The sequence below is a fragment of the Polypterus senegalus genome, chromosome 18 (assembly GCF_016835505.1).
Source record: "Polypterus senegalus isolate Bchr_013 chromosome 18, ASM1683550v1, whole genome shotgun sequence".
Lineage (NCBI taxonomy): Eukaryota > Metazoa > Chordata > Cladistia > Polypteriformes > Polypteridae > Polypterus > Polypterus senegalus.
Window position 1 is genome coordinate 10,254,626 of NC_053171.1, and position 19,428 is coordinate 10,274,053.

The 19,428-nt window shown below is 37.4% G+C and overlaps 1 protein-coding gene across 1 annotated transcript in view; it reads left to right on the forward strand.

The window, feature by feature from the left end:
* LOC120519066 (Fc receptor-like protein 5) overlaps window positions 1-19,428 on the forward strand; it is a 68,272-nt gene that overhangs the window by 43,595 nt on the left and 5,249 nt on the right. Inside the window, exons 9-15 of the mRNA XM_039742153.1 lie at window positions 8,177-8,449; window positions 10,605-10,697; window positions 11,153-11,183; window positions 14,246-14,319; window positions 17,133-17,192; window positions 18,790-18,867; window positions 19,083-19,145. Of these exons, the coding sequence (XP_039598087.1) occupies window positions 8,177-8,449; window positions 10,605-10,697; window positions 11,153-11,183; window positions 14,246-14,319; window positions 17,133-17,192; window positions 18,790-18,867; window positions 19,083-19,145 (672 nt within the window). The remainder of the gene's footprint in view (window positions 1-8,176; window positions 8,450-10,604; window positions 10,698-11,152; window positions 11,184-14,245; window positions 14,320-17,132; window positions 17,193-18,789; window positions 18,868-19,082; window positions 19,146-19,428) is intronic.

Sequence of the window (19,428 nt, forward strand, 5' to 3'; positions counted from 1 at the left end):
GACCCAGCATTTAAAAGTTTCTCGCTACAGCAAATTTTAACTCCGTTACAAAGTGATCCAAAGTCTTGTTTATACCTCGTGTCTTCTCATTAAACTTGTATCTGGGGAATAAAGTATTCGGCGTTTTTCTTCAGTGCTTTGGGAGCTCTTCCTTCTTTTCCACGTACTGCGGTCACAGTCAGTTCACGTGATTACGTGGGAGGCGTGATGATGTCATATGCAGCTCCGCCCCACCCACGTCCATCGAGCTAACGTCCATTACAGTATATGGAGAAAAATAGGTTCCAGTTATGACCATTACGCGTAGAATTTCTAAATGAAACCTGCCCAACTTTTGTAAGGAAGCTGTAAGGAATGAGCCTGCTAAATTTCAGCCTTCTACCTACACAGGAAGTTGGAGAATTAGTGATGAGTGAGAGAGTGAGTGAGTCAGTGAGTGAGTCAGTGAGGGCTTTGCCTTTTATTAGTATAGATAAAACTTTAACTTCATTTAAATAATCTACATTCTTCACTGGGACTGGCGTGAAGGATAGAATAATTAAACATGTACTACGAAGATATTTCAATGTTCCTTAAACGTTTTGAAGAATCGGCGCTCTAAGCTTACAGATGGCTTAACGTCTATTACTGAGCTGATTGTGTGGCGATCCACCGTGCATAAGATAACATATTGACATTGGACTTTCTCTATTGAACATAGAGCCGCCCATGAGTACTGCTGCAATAAATAATTTCATCGAAGGTCGCACACAATCACTGCACCGTGAAACCCATTTTTAATAATGTGCTTTATCATCATGAAAATGATATCACGTATACATCTCAGTATTTTAGTTATTCAGAGAGCTGTAATATGCATGTAATGGATTCTCTTTTCTGTTGGAGGAAGAGATCCAGTTTAAGAAGCACGTAGTGATTCACACACATAGAGCATATAGAAGATCACATACAAAACAAAGCATTTAACGTGCTTTACTTTAATTATGATGTGATTTGAGAAACTGGTTAATTAAATGATTTTAAGATGAAGTTTATGATGTTCTGTTTTAATGACAAAATAAACTACATGATTAAAGTGTAAATTTTGAGATTGAAGTTGACATTTCGTGCTTTTTCCCCACTGTGTGCCTTTTTTTTCTCTGTACCCTAATAAGCTTTCATACAGTTCATGGCGACTTTGATATGTGACTTCTTTTTTATTTCCGGCACTGTGCGATTTTGTGAACGTGAGCTTTCAAGTTTCTCCAACATGCTATGTCCCTCGATCAACTTCCTTTTGTTGATTATACCACAGTTTATTTGAACAAATACTATGTTTTCCTTTGCCTCCACTTGGTATTCGCTGAAATTCTTATATTTTCCCCTGTGCTTTTCCCATTGTCTTTTCACAGAAGGCTGCACTTAAGGGCGATTTATATTGATTTGCATATTCAAAGAGGCGTAATTCTGGGAGGAGTTGGGCGTTACATGAAGCGCGTGCACGAGCGTTAGTTTTCACGCTGATCGGGATTTATGTAGCATAAGAACGTGGAAGCTGGAGTACGCACAGATTCCTGCATCTGGATTTTTCTGTGCGTAAGCACATTTCGGCTTTTGTGCTTACGCCATTTTATAGTGCGAGTTCTATGCACGGCGTTATACATGAGGCCCCTGGTCATTTGTGTTTTTTGTGTCTCAGTTTGTGTCCTGATCAGGCACAACACCCTAAGCCACTGTTTCCTCTGAACTGACTGCTATAAAAAATTACTTGAGTGGCACCTGACCAGACAGTCATGTGAAAAAAATTGACTAGAGTTCCTAAACAATGTAAGTTTCAAGGTTTTCACTTCAGTTGTTGCTTTCTTTTTTTTCAAACTGGCACACAATCTCAAAAAAGTCATTGAATATCATAAAGTTGTTATCCATAAAGTATGAAATATGTTCGGAAATGATCTGAATAGCTGACGATTTTTTGAAGCATTAAACAAAAATGTGGCCACTGTCCACTTGAGTTTGTCAAGTATGAAAAATTGTATGAGCAGATTCTGCATTTCAGGTCTCATTGACCAATCAGAAAAATACTCCATATTTATGCATTTTCTGTGTGCTTTTGAGTGCACAGAATTAATGATAGAAAGCTACGGCAAGAAAACCATGTGCTATATGATATATCTTCAAGAGAAGTATCATGATCCAGTCTTTAAGGTGAAATAATGAGGAACACTGCACAGAAGTTAAAAGTTCCTGGTAGCATTGTATGTTTCTCCTTTCACCAGATTAGCATAAGCAAAATAGTCGGCTAGTCATAAGAGGTGGCTAATTAAACAAATAGTGAAAGCAAGTTTAGTTAGATTTAGTCTACTCTAAAAACAGAGATGAAGTGAAATATCACATCATTGCTTATAGCATCAAATTATGAAGGTACCATTATGGAGGTAAAATATTGTTCAATGTTCTAGCCGCTCAATCATACACAATTGCTCAAAAGGCTTCTAACATATTCGTAAGCCCATAGAATTACACAGTGTATGCCTGCTTCCAATCAACTATCAGTACAAATAAAATGTTAATTGTGAAAAGGCACCCCCATCTTCTAATGTAAAAAAAATAAGAAAATTGCAAATTGTTCACCCACCCTAAAAAAGTGTAGAACCATCTCAAATCAGTGAAATGAGCATCCAGCAATGGGGCTGTCTTACTTTTATTACAGTTCTTATCAAGAGATTACTGTACTTAGCTCATTAATCACCCTTATTTGACAATAGCCTTGGTCCTGCCTCTAATTAGCTCCACCATTATTTCCCAGCTTAATGAGGTAATACAATGTTCTATTCATTATGCCCACTTGACAGGCCCTCACCACACCTTGCACCCGTCCTGTTCCTGTCACCATTATTTCCAGTCAACACCACGTAGAAGAGGGGGTTTGTGCCTGTCAGTCCCTCTCTGCATACCTGACCATGACTTATGAAATATTGGTGGGTTCCAGATGAGAGGTTGGGAGCATGCATTGACAGCGCATTGCTGCACCAACCACACAACAAACCACCTGGATTAGGACCCGAGTGCAGCAGGTGACACCTCAGCATCACATTGAAAAAATGTGAAGGTTTTTTTTTACGGTGGCTAGAGTGCCAATCCTGCCACCAACCCCCAAGTTTTTCCTGTAAATTGGAAGGACCTGGATGCAGATTATCGTCATACCCAGGACAGAGCAATTACAGGTTAAGGGTCATGCTCAAGGGCCAAATGGAGTAGAGTCACTTCTGTCGGTTATGGGATTTGAACCAGCAACCTTGTGATTGGTGGCGCAGATCCCTATCCTCAGAGCCACCACTCCACCTCATGGTTTCCAGCTTGCTAAGAAAAATAAATAAAATAGGCAATCAAATAATATATAAGTGATTTAACCCTTACTATACTAGCATACACTAAGATGTAATACTTATTTTCATATATGTTCACAATTCTCTCTAAACATATGTAAATCATCAGTTTTAAGAATATACTGTTTTATAAGTTCCCCTGAAAGAGTTTGCACCCTTACCATCTAAATAGTTCAACAGCTCCATGTGCAGAATGCTCAGTGCCCACTTAACATTTTCATTTCTACTAATGACTGTCCTGCTGGTCTTTATTTTCATCTCTATATATATAAAATCCAACGTCTTTCTGTATGTCTGTCCGCTTTTCACGAGAGAACTACTTAACGGATTTAGATTGGGTTTTTTTTATAATTTGCTTGAACATTCCGGTTGATTTTGCAACTTCTCTCATCACACTAAATATCATAGTTTGCTTGCAGTACCGATTTTTTCACATGAATCCGAGGGAAACACAATGGGCCAAGCGGAGGAGATCTGGGCCCTCCTCATTCACAGGCCAGCCTCAGGGTTTAGCTTACCTCCGCTTAGCTATTGAACAAGAGAACTACTTAACAGATTTAGATTGTATCTTTTCTATAATTTGCTTGAATATTCCGGTTGATTTGGCGACTTCTCTCATCGCGCTAAGTATCATAGTTTGCTTGCCGGAGCGATAAACTCGCGCTAATCTGAGACAGAGGCTGTGGGCAAAGAGGAGGGGGAAGCGTGACATCATGAGTGGTGATCCGGGCAGGGCCCTCTGAGCTGTCCTGTTTCACTACTACATAGGTGAATCTGCGGGGTACAGTTAGTGCTGACTAAAACTATTCAATTCCAATTGAGGGTGGATGTATGCACTGATACAGCACATTGCCTCACCCACCACACGAAGAACCACTTCAAGATTTCAATTTAGGACCTGAGTGTAGCTGTGCAACAGGTGACACCTCAGCACCACACATCAAATGAAACAGTGTGAGGCTTTTTACAGTGGCTGAAGTGCCAATCCTGCTACCAACCCTGCAAATTAGAGGACCTGCTTGCAGGTTAATGTCATACCCAGGACAGAGCAATTGCAGGTTAAAGGCCTTGATCAAGGGCCCAACAGAGTGAAATCACTTCTGACATCTATGAGATTCAAACTGGCGACCTTCCAATTGCCTGGGAAGATCCCTAGCCTCTGAGCCACCATTCCGCCATAATACCAATAGGCAGGCATAAAAAAACAAATGGGCCTGACAGAAAAATTCAGTTGCTCTTTATGTCATTCTGTTTATGTGTGGCATTAACATCATACTTGAGGAACCATTTTTAGATTTAAAGACTTCTCCTGCTTTCTTTCATTCCACGTTTCAGTTTCCTTCATTTAGATATTTTCTTTCCTAATTTGGGTTCATTGTGCACTTTTCTTTTTCAGTTTATTTGAAAGAATAAATTACAACAGGACACAACTCAATCAGATAAATAAGAAAAAAATAAATACAACAGCATAATGTACAATCAATCCACAAAAAAAAAGAACTCAGCATTCAGCCTTCTGGCATAATTCTCTTTTATCAAATTGGTAAAATGAAGTCCTAAAATTATATTTGTTTTTAGAACATTTTTTTTTCTTTTTAATCCTTTCAAAGCATTTCAAGCTTATGCTTTCAAGCTCATTAGTTAATAAAATAAAGCTGTATACTTTTAAAGTGCCGAAAACAACTTTGGCCAGACTTCATGTTTTCTTCAAATACCAATGAGAGTTTTTTTTTTTTTTTTACAGCTAAGACTTCACAACTACCAGCTTTCTGCATTCCCAAATCACTCCACTAGATGGCGATATACTCAACTTTGAATGCTGAAACCTTACAAGCTCTTTGTTTGAATAATAAATAATAATAATAATTTGTTTGAATAATAAAGGCCATCTTAGCCCAACTGCAGAAAAACATTGCATAACAATATAATCAAGTCAGAAATGGACTGGAATGGCCTAAACAGGAATTATTATAAAAATGTGCAATATTCAATAAAGATTAAGAACTATATAGATACAAGAACAACCAGAACTTGAGCCAAAGTATTATAACATTTTCTGACTTACTTTGACAAACTTCCTAAACCACAAGTTTGTAAAAAAAAAAAAAAAGGTGCACTCTGTTAAAAAATACCTTAATCTTAAGGTTTAATCTTAAACAGTCCTTATAGCAATTGCTTAGTATTACTCTTGAAACCTTTTTTTGTCTAAACAGAATAATATAATCCAAAAGTGATTTCCCCTTGGGATTAATAAAGTATCTATCTATCTATCTATCTATCTATCTATCTATCTATCTATCTATCTATCTATCTATCTATCTATCTATCTATCTATCTATCTATCTATCTATCTAGTACATGGAATTGTTTTATGATAAGTGCAAGAAAAAGAGAATGTGCTGCTTATAAAGGTGAATGCTAAGCACTTTTACTGAACTATCAAAATGACTGTAAGCAGATCTTCCTTTTAAGGTTGAATTGGCCAAAAAAAAATTGCCTGGAAATATATAAATAATTAGATTGTTAAGTTAAATGGGTAGGGCAAAGTCTCTGTGACAGTGACACAAGATTTTAAGGATTTTACTTGCTAAAGATTGTGTGATTTTGATTGTATATTATTAATTGATGGCTAGGAAATAAGGCGTCTTACTGTTTTTTTTTTATTTACAGTATTTACGTATTCTAATATTTTTAAATTTCACTTAAATAAAAAATAAAAATTCTTTTATCTTTAATCTGGTGTAGGCCCTGAATTTTCTTGATCTCAGAAGTGAAGGTGGGATGGGGAGGAAATCAACGTAGTCATTTTGCTGAAGGGTAAAGCTGGGGTTTAATGTTGACAAGACAACAATATGTTGTATAATCTATCTGCATATACTGTAAGAAATGTTATGGATTGTGCCGGTCTGTCACACAGTCACCCGCCAACCACTGGGGCTTGAATTTGAATTTGTTGAACCAAACATTTTGGGTAGCAGCAAGCTCTGTGGAGTTATCAGGGTTCATGTCTTTCTCCCGGTAGAGCGCTCAAAAGGGTAACATGGCAGAACAGAAAAGAACGGCTGTGACAAGTGCTGAGCATCAAGTAGGCAATGCAGAATGTATGCACAACAAAGACAGACAAGTGCCTGTGAAAAACTGACCGGTGTTTGTGTCCTCACAGCAAAGTGATAGTTATGATCACAAAATACAATGCTACACACCATGGTGGAGTGAAAAAGAACTCCAGTAGAGACATCTCCTGAGCATCAAGCCAAACACAGGAGGTTCTTCAGTGAGGAAGAAAGAAAAACAAAAAGAAGAAAAGACACTGAAGCACATAGCAAAGCAAAGAGTAAGCCTGACTACAGAGCCATTGAGCAGCTGGCTAATATTATGGGTCATCGACAAACCACAATACAGAATGCAAGAACAACAATGATGGAGAAATGTTTGCCCAAAAACGAGCCTCCGCTCACATGCAAACTTTGCTTTTTACATCAGTGTTTATTTCAAAGAGAACTGCTTACGAATGTTTGATCAGCAATGTTCTCATTGTGGGACAGTATTTTTTAATACTGAAAACATACTGTGTTGCCAAAATAGAAACATTCAGCTTGCTTTACGTGAGCCACCAGAACTAAGAAAAGATGATTTATAATCCTCCAGGACATGATGTTAATGCATTCAGTTCCATGTTATTTTAGGACAGGAGACCCACATGTTCCACTAACATGGGTATAATATTGCTTTTCTGATAACATACCTAAAGTGTCTAAGCTGCTAAATATTCAGTGACTTCAAATGCCAACCAAATGATAAAAGTGAATGGGAGACTAAAATCCAACCACAGATATTACAAATCACATTGGACTATCTGTAGCAAACAATCAGTTTTTCATTACAATTGCAATATTTATTTTCTTTGTGCATTTATGTAAATCTCATATTTATGCCTCACCAAGGGAGTATAGTAGAGCAGAAATTATTAAGTTTGATTGCACTTCATGACGCCATCCTCCTTCAATTCACCTTTTATGACATGCAAGAAAGATGGTCACCTCATTCTAACTGCAGGTCTGGAAATTGAAGGAGAAAAGTGTGAGAAATAAATTTGCTGAAGTTATGTTAGCAATGATGGATGAGGCTTCAGAAGCATCATGATCAAAAGACAACTGTTAAATGATGAAGAAAAGAATGGGGACTGCCCAGGCACAAGGAAACACGGTATGGGAATGCTGAGGTAGAGACGAAAATTGATGAAAAGATGAACAGCTGGAAAACACAGGCAGAAGGTGACAGGGTCATTTATAAGAAAGCAAATTATAATGCAAGAAAAGCACTTGTCCTGGAGGCCTAAATCTATCTTGTCTGCTTTGGACAGAAGGCATGATCCAACCCTGGAATTGCGTGCCATTCCATTGAAGAGCACAGTTACACACAGACCTTTGTCTGCTTTTACCAAGACAGCTTAGGGCTTCCAGTCAAAGTAACTGTCACTTGTTTGAGAAGTGGGAAGAAAACTGAGAAAGATAGTGGGAAGAACTCCATATAATAGTAGTCAGGCTGGGATCAAACCCAGTTTTCTTGTGCTAACTATATTTTTCTTTAACAAAAACATTTTGCATTTTGCTCTTCTTAAAATATTTCTCTGGTACTACAAGTTCAATGGTGAAAGTTTCAGGGAGAATACTGTAAGAGAGCACAAAATCTTTCTTTCTCGTTATTGAAACATATAACAACGGCATTAGATGAATATAAGTGAACAGTCAATCTCCCTTTGGTCCTCTACTCCCATTCACACACTAATTCTGCTCATGCTATCATTTCAGCTATGCACATAACTCTGAAATCTTCTCCTGGCTGGTCTGTAAAGGTGGGAGACTCCCTCAACCTGACTTGCACATGGACTGGAAACCAAAGCTCTGACCCAACACTCCACTTCAGCTTCCTTAAAGATAATGTGACTGTAAAGAACAGAAGTGCTTCTGCAGTGTATAACATCAAACAGTGTGATAAAAGCCACGCTGGGACCTACATGTGTGTTGCAGAATCACCAGGCGGAGGAAAAATGTACAGCACAGAGATGGAAATTGAAGTGTGGGGTAAGAAAATATTTACTAATGCAAATCTCACCTACAGATATTAAAATACAAGACTGGTCAGAGAACAAATTTTTATTTTTATATTATTAAATCACAAAGTAAAATTCAGCAAGCCTATTAGTTTTTCTCCTCTTCATTTAATACACTATGTTGACATTGTATCTGTTACGGCTCCCTAAACCTTTGGCTCACTTAACTCTCCTAATGTTTTTTTTTCTCAATTCATCCCTGTAGTAATTTAAATTTGGTTTATGTTAAATATAATTCTTTTCCTCCACTTAATCATATATTTTCGGATGGAATTTTCTTTTGCTAGGGCTCCCTAGGTTGTGTATTAATTTAGCACACTTATTTAGATAACGTTTACATCTAAATTAAGCAGTTAAATGCATTTATTGAGTGCAACAAATGAGAGCAGTGTCAAAGTGAAGCTTTCAAAATTAGAAGAATTTATGAACTCACAAATACCACTGGAAGCCCAGCATGCTCCTCTGCAGTCAGGAGACATTAAGTCAGAATTTGTCTTCATGGAGGAGTGTCTTTCTAGCACCAACTCTTCCATGAACATCTAACCAAATGTCTCTGCACTGCAAGGCCAGAAGACTCATCTACACACAAAAACACAAAAACTTGGGTGCAATTGCTCTGGACTGACACATTTTGATAAATTTGTAGCTCAAACGGTAGTTAGTTGGCCTATAGAAGAGCTGGACAGGATGACATAGATGACCTCAGCCATCAAGCTGCTTCCCCAGTTTGGCCATTCCACAGCTGAAACAGTGCTGGGCCAGCCAATCCGATTAAAGGACCCCTCTACCACACGATTCCTGTGATCCTCCATCAGGGATGTCTTTACCTTAGGCAGGTAAAACAACTTGGCAGGTGGGCTGTGGCACCAAGTGCCACATTTGAGTACCAAGAAGAGAAACAGAATAGGTGAGGGTCAGTAACAAATTATAACAATCATGTTACTTATGTTTTAGTGCTTATGACTAACAAAAGTGATTCAGTCTGTACAGTTGATCAGCAGCTCTAGTCAGGGTGTATTTCAGGGTAAACTGAAGTAATGAGTCTTCATCTGGGATTTAAAAGCTGACACCGAAGGGGCATCTCTTATGGTAGCAGGCAGACTATTCCACATTTTAGGGGCCTTGTAACTAAAAGCTCGACCTCCCACTGTTATTTTATTAATTCACATCCACACTCACACACAGAGTATAAATTTGAAATTGACATTTAACCTAATCTGCAATTTTTGAGTAATGTGAGAGGAAAACCAGAGTACCCAAAAGAATTTTCTTGGATAAATCTATTAACTATGTAAGTATGTTCAGTGTACCAAACACAACTACCAAATGTATAGAAATTCTCAGGTGAGAGCTACATGTACCTGGGGGTTCACATAAATAGTAAATTGGACTGGTCTGACAACACAGTGGCACAATAGAAGAAGAGCCTGTGTAGACTGCACTTCCTGAGGAAACTCGAGTCTTTTGATATATTCAGCAAACTGAAGATATTTTACGTGTCTGAAGTAGCTGGGTGTATTTTTTTACATTGTGGTCTAATGGGGAGGCAACATTAGTTTAAATACTTGAACAAACTCATCACGGAAGCCCTTTCCATCACAGGGCTAACCTGGACACACAGAAAACACTTGTGGAAAAAAGAATGGTGGCAAAATTGGATGCCATCATAAAAAAAAATCCCCTGCATTGCATCCAGGAGGTGCTCTTTTGGAGCACTTAGAGCAGCAGGCTCATTCCATCATGGTGTGCTAAGAAGCGTCTATGGGGATCTTTTCTACCTGTTTCTATCAGCCAATTCAATGCTTCCTCCTGCCATTCCAGACAAACTACTTATATTCTTTAATTTCCTGTTTCTGCATAACATTACATTATTTATTAGTTATCTATCTAAATTTCCCCTTGAGATTAACAAAACTTAACTAACAAGTAATCTGTAAAACACAGTGTCTAGAACAGTGGCATTATTAGGGTGTGGAACTGGGTGAGTTTTTGAATATTTAGGAAGGGCAATTGAATGCCAAAATAATAACAAAATATTATTTTATTGGATTGGCAGCCACATTCCTTATTCAGAAGAAATTATTCTTGTCATGGTGATAATGTGTATTTTCTCTGTTTGTCTACAGGGTCTCCTCTGACTGCTGCTTTAGTCAGTATTGGACTTGTTCTGTTTTTGCTGGTACTTCTACTGCTGCTATTTGTATACCACAAGACTCGAGGTGAGTGAGTGGACTACACAAACTCTCACATCTCATAAATGGATGCTGTTTATATTGCAGTTGTTCTTCTTTGCCAACATAGCGACTTTTCAGTTGAGTGCAAAAGAAACTGCAGAAATTGGACAAAGTGTGTCAGTATATTAGGCATAAGAAAACCTGGGGTCAAGGAGGTTGAAGGCACTTTAGGTCAGCAGATTACAAAGGAGTTTTTGCAGGAAGAGAATATACAGAGATGGTTATGAATGATGCAAAAAAAACATAAACTGGTTATAAAGTTTCCCATTCTATATTTACGGAGATCTGTTCTAATAGGATACCATTGTATAATATGCTGCTCAGCAGTGCTGCTGCTCTGCATGTGTAGGCTTACATTAACTCACCACTGGATGGGTAGATTTTGCATATCTTGGATGATGAAGAAATTCTAAGAGATTTTTTTTTTGTTTAAACTGTAGGCTTACCATGCACTTGGAGTAAGAATATCAGGTGAGTCTTCCTAATATCTAAAATTATGGTCTACATTGCAAAGAGACAAGCGTATTTTTTAACTTTTTTTTCTTTATAATTTATCATTCCTTGATTTAAGCCTTTTTATCAACTTGTTGTGAGGAATCTCCTCAAATCTATCTCTTCACTAGAAAACATCAGTGGTAACCTTCTCAGTGCTCTAGTATATGTTGAGTTGCATATATATTTCTACTTTAGTCATTGGGTAGTTAACCAAGATGTTATAGTAGCACCACTGTGGTTCTCTAAATGGACATTGTTAGCATTCTTTTCCAATCCAGTCAGTCATATTTGTAAAAACTGCTGTACATTCACATGAGCTATAAACAACAATCCATTTGAATAAGTTTGGCAACCCAATCATTTTAGTTTTATGGAGCTTTTTCAATAACAAAATGCCAGCAAAGGCACACCAATGACGTTACTATTTTGTTCATCAGACTTTCTTACACTTCACTCCTTCTTGAACTGATTGCTCATTTTCACTCTTGCAAAGAGTCAGTTATTTCCTGGCCCAGCCTTTAAAGTCATCAAAGGCACAGCCTGTCTCAGGATTTGACCAAGGGAGCAAATCCTTATATGAATACATCTTGTTTTGAATACACATTTGTACATGTTTTTATTTTTTGCCTTTAGTTATTTTCTACAATTTTACACTTGTTTTGCTGTTATTAAAAAATTTCCCAATTCATTCATGTGATACCGGACACATACCCGTGCAGCAGAACTGAAGTTGGTAAAGCCCACTGCGGAGTAAAAGTCAGTAGTCCAACAAATGACTTGAGCCAATAAAGTTTTGCTTTGATTCAACTGGCTAATAAGGCTGCTGTTTGCACTCAGTGACAAGGGGCGATGTGAGATTATGTCTTGAGTATCCAGTGGAGGACACTTCACAACAAGAGTGATACACATGCAACAAGGGTTACACATTGCTCTGATTAGGAACCACATCAAAAATGTTTGAGGCTTCCAAACCTAACAAAAGTGGGCCAGAACCTTAACCAGCTGGCCCTGAAGAGGTCCACCCCAATCCAGCTCACTCCAACTGCCAACTGCTGGTTCTGACCTATGGGAAGCTGGCCTAAATAACTAAACAAAAGTCCTAAAATAATGTATATCAAAAGCCCCTTAAGGAAGAGGGATGGCTGGAAATCCTTTTATTGTACACAAAAGGGCAAACAAAGAATCTTTATCAGTGCAGAATTTATGAAAAAAAAAATAAAAAAACAAATACAAGTAAGGTGCTCAAAAGGGTGAAACTGGGTACAAAGCAGTTGCTCAAAGGTAGTTCTAAACAAACCAGTCGCAAAACACAATCCAGAAGACAAAATCCTTAACCAGAAGCAAGAAAAACACAATGACCAGTAAATCCAACAAAAATAGCAAAATTCATGATATTCTAAACATAAGCACAATGAATTGCTGAACTGGGCCTTAAATAGCCAGAGGGCGGGTTCAGTAGGTGTGACATCAGAGTGGCCCCGCCTCCCATGGCTCTAACTACAAAACACTGAAGTGCAGTTAAAGGAACAATACACAATTATGAGCATAACAGAAAATGCATTAAAGTATGAAAAAAAATATTCAGAAATGGCAATTAAACATGAAATACACATAAATCCAAACCATCACAAAACAGATACTTTTTTTTCTATAAAAAGAACACAGAAATATAGAAAAACACTTTAAGTGAGGCTGGAGCCATTTTTCCCTTCTGATGTTTCATCTAATTTTGCCCATTTTGTTGTGTGTTTAGGGCATTTTCCGAGCACATTTTCTTTCATTTTGTGCCTTTGTGCCTTTTGCTTCTTTTATATGTTTTTATTTTTTTCTAGTTATTTTATATTTGTTGCTTTTTATCTCACCTCTTTGGTGTCAGGTGTGATAAATGCATCCTGTAGACTCAGAAAAGGGCTCAGCAGGGAGCCTCAATAGCACATCAACAGCAAATTATTTCTTCAAGTGAGATCTAATTATTAAAACAATACATTTCAACAGTGGTGGTGCACCCTTTAGCTCTACAGCAGTGCCATGCAGGCCATTTTATTATAAACCAAAATGTGTTTAATTGTCGTAAGACATGGAATTTAACTGCAGTGAATGCAATTGAATTGATATTACATATATGTCAATGATTATAAAGAAGTTGTTGGGAATGAATGTATGATGAGTTATGTACAGCTTCTGTAGTTATTTTAATGAATTTTAAATTATGAGTGGACCTGCGTGAATCTCTAATAATATTTAACTTCAAGTGCACATCAGTGTAATAATGTAGAATTAGCAGTCTTTGCTTGCTGCTAACATCTAACTGTTTCATCATTTTTTATTTTAACTTTATGGTAAGTGATCGAGTTTACCACTCTCTGTGAAAAATCTGAGTAAGATATTTTCTTATTGATAGGAGGTATGGTTTCAAAGTGGTTGGTACTGCTGTCACTCTGATCAATTGTTCTATTTTCGATTATCAAAGCCTGGTCATTCTCCGTGTGATTGTATGCATGTTGTCCCGATGCCAGCGGACATTTTTTTTAATAAGTTCTCCAGTTTTTCTTCCACATGTCCATTAGGACTAAGTTGATTGGCAATACTAAGTTGCCCCAGTACAAGTGTGTGTGAAATGAAGACTGTGATGGGCTGGCAACCTGTCTATTGTTGCCTCCCTTATTGGACCCAGTACTATTGGGATAGGCTCTGATCACCCACAAAGTAATGGGCTTAAGAATGATGTTTATCTTTTTTAACTGCTGTGCTATTTCTTTTTAAATTTCTTATTTAAATGTGTTGCTGCGTTTCTCCAGTATTTTCTTCTGTCTAAACATACCAACTTTTGTGGTTGCAAGCATGAGTCCTAAACAGGGGTCACTGATTAAGGTTTTGATAGATTGGAAAATGGAGAACATAGAGCAAGTATGCATAAAGTGAAGTGCTATAGTAACCCATAGACGTCAGCTGTACATTTCAGCCCATTGAGCAGATTGAAAACATTAATGCAGTTTGGTTCCCATTAGCAATATCTTTTATGTTTTATGCTTCTGTAGGACAAAACAGAAGGAATCTGATGTGAGTACCCCTGGTGAGGGTGGTATTAAGATGGACTCACTGAATAAAGAAGGTGGGTAAATTCACATTAGTTTATTGTTATACAGAGGTCTTCATTGCATACAGTGCTTACACTAATCTGCAAATGTAATGCAAAAAAAGTAAAGTGCATAATCATTGACCAGTTTCAGACATAAACATGAATATCTAGTTAAACTAGCCAAAGCACCCAATGGTGCATTGATATAAATAAATAGTTATAGGGGGACCATGTGACACTCGGTGCAGTATGACTGTGTCCTAAACTTATTCCTTAACCCAACCACGCAATTACTCGTTTTTCTAAGGATAACCCTTATAAATCTCTCATCAAAGCATAGATATACCTTTCTGAATAGTTGATGATTTTTTATGGATCATTCAGGTTGACAGAACCATCCAAACTCTCTTTGTTCCAGCCCAGTGAAGAAAGCCCAGAGAACTACATAATAGCACCCATGGCTACAGACACTGTTCGAAGTGATTTGATTTTCGACCATTTGAAAACCTTTGTCTCTGAGAAGAATGCCATTTTAAGCGCAATCCAGAGAAGGTTTTCCAACCTTCATGCCGACATCGTAGAAATAAGAAATGAACAACAGAAACGTTTGTCAATTTTTCTGCAGTTCCACATTCAAGTGGAGCAACATGAAGTGGAGATACCCTCTTGGCCTGCTGAAACCAAATCTCTCCATGAAAGACTTTATGAACAAGAGGATAGAGCAAGAAGGGATATTGTAAGAGTTATTGGGATCCCAGAAAATGCTGAAGGTGGAAATAGGGACTAGGGAGCTGGGCAGGGCCCTCCTCACTCACATGCCAGTCTCCATTCAAGTTACTTTACCTCTTGCCAAGTTTTGGAGCAAACCTTGCCTCCGCTTAGTTAGTGATACCTATTTGTACAGCAGACATTATCATCTAGAGATTGTTAAAAAGCAACGTTTGACGTTTTTGAAAGAGAGATCTCAGTTACGTTTGTTTTAGAAGGGAACCTGCTCATTGGCAGAGATATCATGGCCACATACTTTTCTCCCCATGTGGGGGACAGTCTCCCATCAGAACTGAACACAATCAGATATAGTGGCAATGTTTGATGTTGGAGTGTACCTGCCTTCTGCTTGGCCAGAAATACCTTGCCAACTTTTTACATTTTTGGCAAAGATATCACCGCTACATTCTCACCCCGATAGCAAAACCAAAATTATTGTATATCAAGAGACCCTCGGATATGAAAGCTATCAATATAAATTCTTCTCAATATAAATTATTATGTTTTTAATAGTTTTTAAAGTTTGTCCTTTTTCACTACTACATGGGTGGAGTCGCAGAGGACAACTAAATAATATAAAATTGTCCATAGAGTTTATTATTACCTTAAGAAGAATTTCCAGATGGTCTTGGCCCCTGATTCACTCTACCATCAGTGTTCCCTTAATGCACAGGACACCTTTCTCCACATATTCTGGGAATGTCCCACTGTTGCTTTATTGTTAAGGCCGTCTCTTCTTTGCTCTCCTTCCACTCTACCTCTGTTAGATTTCTCTTCTGTCTCTTTTTCCCTTCACAATCAGCACAATAGTGGCCAAAGTTCTAATAGTCTCCTGATGGAAGAATCCCGTATCTTTCACTTTATTGGTCCAGAAGCCCTCTTTTTACAACGTAGCATTAGTAGAACTGTCAGTCACGTGGATTAATGGGATACCTGCAAATACTAAATGGGAAAATGCTGTCTCCCTGATCAAGTCATGGCTGACTGCAAACCCTTGATTTAAATCTGTCTCTTTTCTGTTAGATTTCTTTCCTCATCCGACCATGTGAACCTCTGGGCCTAAATTAGTATCTACTTTCTTAAATAGCTCTGGGATTTGGTTGGGTGCCAGTGGCTGTGTTATTTTTTTTCTTTAAAATTTCAATATGAAAATGTCTTCTTTTTTGTTACTTTCCTACTTGTTTGACATCAATAAAAAATTATTACAAAAAAACCCATAAATAAATGGTTATAAAACTGTTTTTGAGAACTTCAGCATGGCTAAACACAACCACGATAAGGCAAACAGATGAACTCTTAGATAACAGCTGTATTCCAATGAGACAATGAACTTGTTATCCAGATTATTGGAGAAAAAACCGCTGTACGTACTTGTGGTCTTCAAAGGGAATGTAGTTTGGCTGCTACAAAACTTTGTGTCTGCTGAAGGTGTCCTCCCATCCACCTCTGCTCACTCCTACTGCCTGATGGGTATGGTAGTTCCCACGTTAGAACTCTTTTTCGGTTTGCGCCCTTCCATTCTATCCCCTCTCCCCAATATGACACATTTTAAGCTGACCTATTAGCAATACAGATGCAAAGTTTTCTGAAAATTGGTTCAGCCTAGACATGTAAACAAGTGGTAAAACAAAAAGACAGAGCTTACAATTGTATTTATATAGATAAAAAATACAAAAGTCAATATATTATCTTAAAATATACAGAAAACCCTACTAACATAAGTTCATGCTAAGAAATTGTATTATAATTTAACAGTAGAGGAGAAGAAAGTAATAAACAATTAGATCACCACACTTTATGCCAGCACTGTTTAAACTTCTTAAAAACAAAAAGCACTGACCCTATCCAAGCTGCCCCTTACCATCTGCTCATCTAATATTATTAAGTGGGATGAGAATTTAAACCAGGGAGTTACAGAGTGAAAAACAAAAATACACTTGGCAGAGTGATTTGATTATTAATAATTTAAATTATATTGTAATGCCAATGTTTACCTCCAAATATCTTTGACGATTTAAAGAATATGAATGTGGAAATTCGAATAAAATTGTAACCTCCTGCTTCTGCACATTTTATAGAGGAAAACTCATCAATGGTCTACTCTGAGCTGGTGTATCTTCCTGACGATAAGAAAAAAGGTGAGTGTCCTCAATGGGTCGTGTTCTGCACAAGCTGTTGATTTTTGCTGTCTTTACAAGTTTGCCTTTTATGAACAGCAGCCCACTGTATTGAACTCTAATGTTAAAAATCATCAAGATTTACAGTGCCTTCCATAATGTTTGGGACAGAAGCACATTTTTCCTTGTGATTTGCCCCTCTGCTCCACTCTTATTCCAATTAGAGAAATTAGGTTATTAGCATCTGAGAAACCTAATTAACAGAGGCCGATTTCTCCGGAAATAATCCAATTATTTGGCCCTGTACACCATAACCTGGTTAGTGTTAGGGACTTTGTAGTCTGTGCATGTCCATCGTACTCTGTCAGACAGCGCATATCCGTTGTGTTCAGTCAGCTCGCGTATGTATTTGCTTCACACACGCTTTCAGCAGACATGGGTAGAAGCATCTGCAAATTTTTTGGCACAAAATACATTTCAAGAAGCAAAAGTTCAGCCGTTAGCACTATTCTTTCTCCTGGCTAAAATAATTGGTCTCAATATTTCAGAAATTATGTTGATGAACTGAAAGTAAAGAATGATTTAAAAGTAAAGTTTCTTACTTACACAGATTACATTTTAAAGTAACGAGCGACATAACACAATGTTTATCACATTGAAGTTAAAATAACTGGTTTATTATTATTCCAGCAGCACTGGGTGTAAGGCAAGAAGAAAAGAGAGTGCTGCTGTGTGCAATCCAGTAACAGAAACCTATAAAGAAAGCGTCAATTTGTTTAAACATATTTATAAAATAAGAAAGTTATCACAGGCGTCATGCTTATTTTCAGATTTGCAGTTGGCGATAACACATTTTACTGATTTTGCAGTGCTTAATGACATTGGAGCATTTTGTCAAAGGAGAACTCCACAACATAACATTTAAATGCAGATTATTAAGAAACCAGGTTTCTGCCTTAATCGGGTTGTTCACCATAATTTGATTATGAGTGCAGAGGTGAATGCATTCCATGTGTTTCTTTCCTCGTTTTCAGTTGCTAAATTAAGCTTTTTTCTCTAAATAACAGACTGGTTTGACCTACTTTGCTTCTTTTCAAAATCGTGGAAGTTCTTTTACTGAGTTATTTTTTTAGACTGGGATTCCATAGTGTAGAACTATTTAATCATCAGATTAAGCAATGTCCTCAAAAGACATCTTTTAAACCTGGATTAATTTAAGTAGCATATTAGTCTATCCTGTCTTAATGTAAACCTGTCTCTGACTCTGTCAATTGAGTATTATAACAGGTAATTTTGATACACTTTGTCTGTAGTACTAGGGTGTTGTACCGTGTTAGCCATTATGAATGTAGTGAAAAGTCAAGCAAAATGACACATTTTATTCGCTAATTAAAAAGATTACAATATGCAAGCTTTCGAGGCGACTCAGGCCCCTCGAAAGCTTGCATATTGTAATCTTTTTAGTTAGCGAATAAAAGGTTTCATTTTGCTTGACTTTTGATACACTTTGTGAAATATAAATCTATGAAATCTGACTTTCCCGCTTTGCACACATGGTTATGGCTGATGTTCACTCTAACATTGCTGTTATTTGTTATGAATTGTTTCATTTTTCTAGGTAATTCTACTGCTGAGTCTAGCACTGAGGTTGTGTATTCAGACCTTGTAATAGAAAAATTAAAAAAGAAGAAGCCAGGTGAGAGTCTACATCAGATAAACAGCTCATTGGGGTGATTTAATTTCTCAGGAGATATTGACACAATTCTCAGAATTTGTTACAAAGTCCCATTATTCTGAATTAGTCACATTAGGTTTGGTTGTGTGGCCGCTCCTTTTTTTAAGACTTTTATGATGTGTTCTTATCAGATTTTGCAGTCAAACACAGTAATCTGAATTTGTTTACCTTGATAGGGAAAAAGCCAGCAAAGACCTTGGAAAATGTGTACGCTGATGTCATGTTAAATTATGCCACAGGTAAGTGGGGGTGCTGACAAAAAAGACTTGGGTTCTAATATACAAATATAAACACACCAAATGAGTGCTCAATTACGCCTGGCGTTCAGTATGACCTAGTATGTGCTACAAGAATACATCCACACCACCCCACTTCTACCACCAGTGTGCTTTGTTTGCCATTAGCATGAATGCTTCTTGAACACATGGCATTTCTGACATACTCTGGTCCAACCATCAGGTTGAGTTAGCATTCATCCAACAATTTAATGTTTTTAAAATTCCATTGTGTTCTGTATTTCAG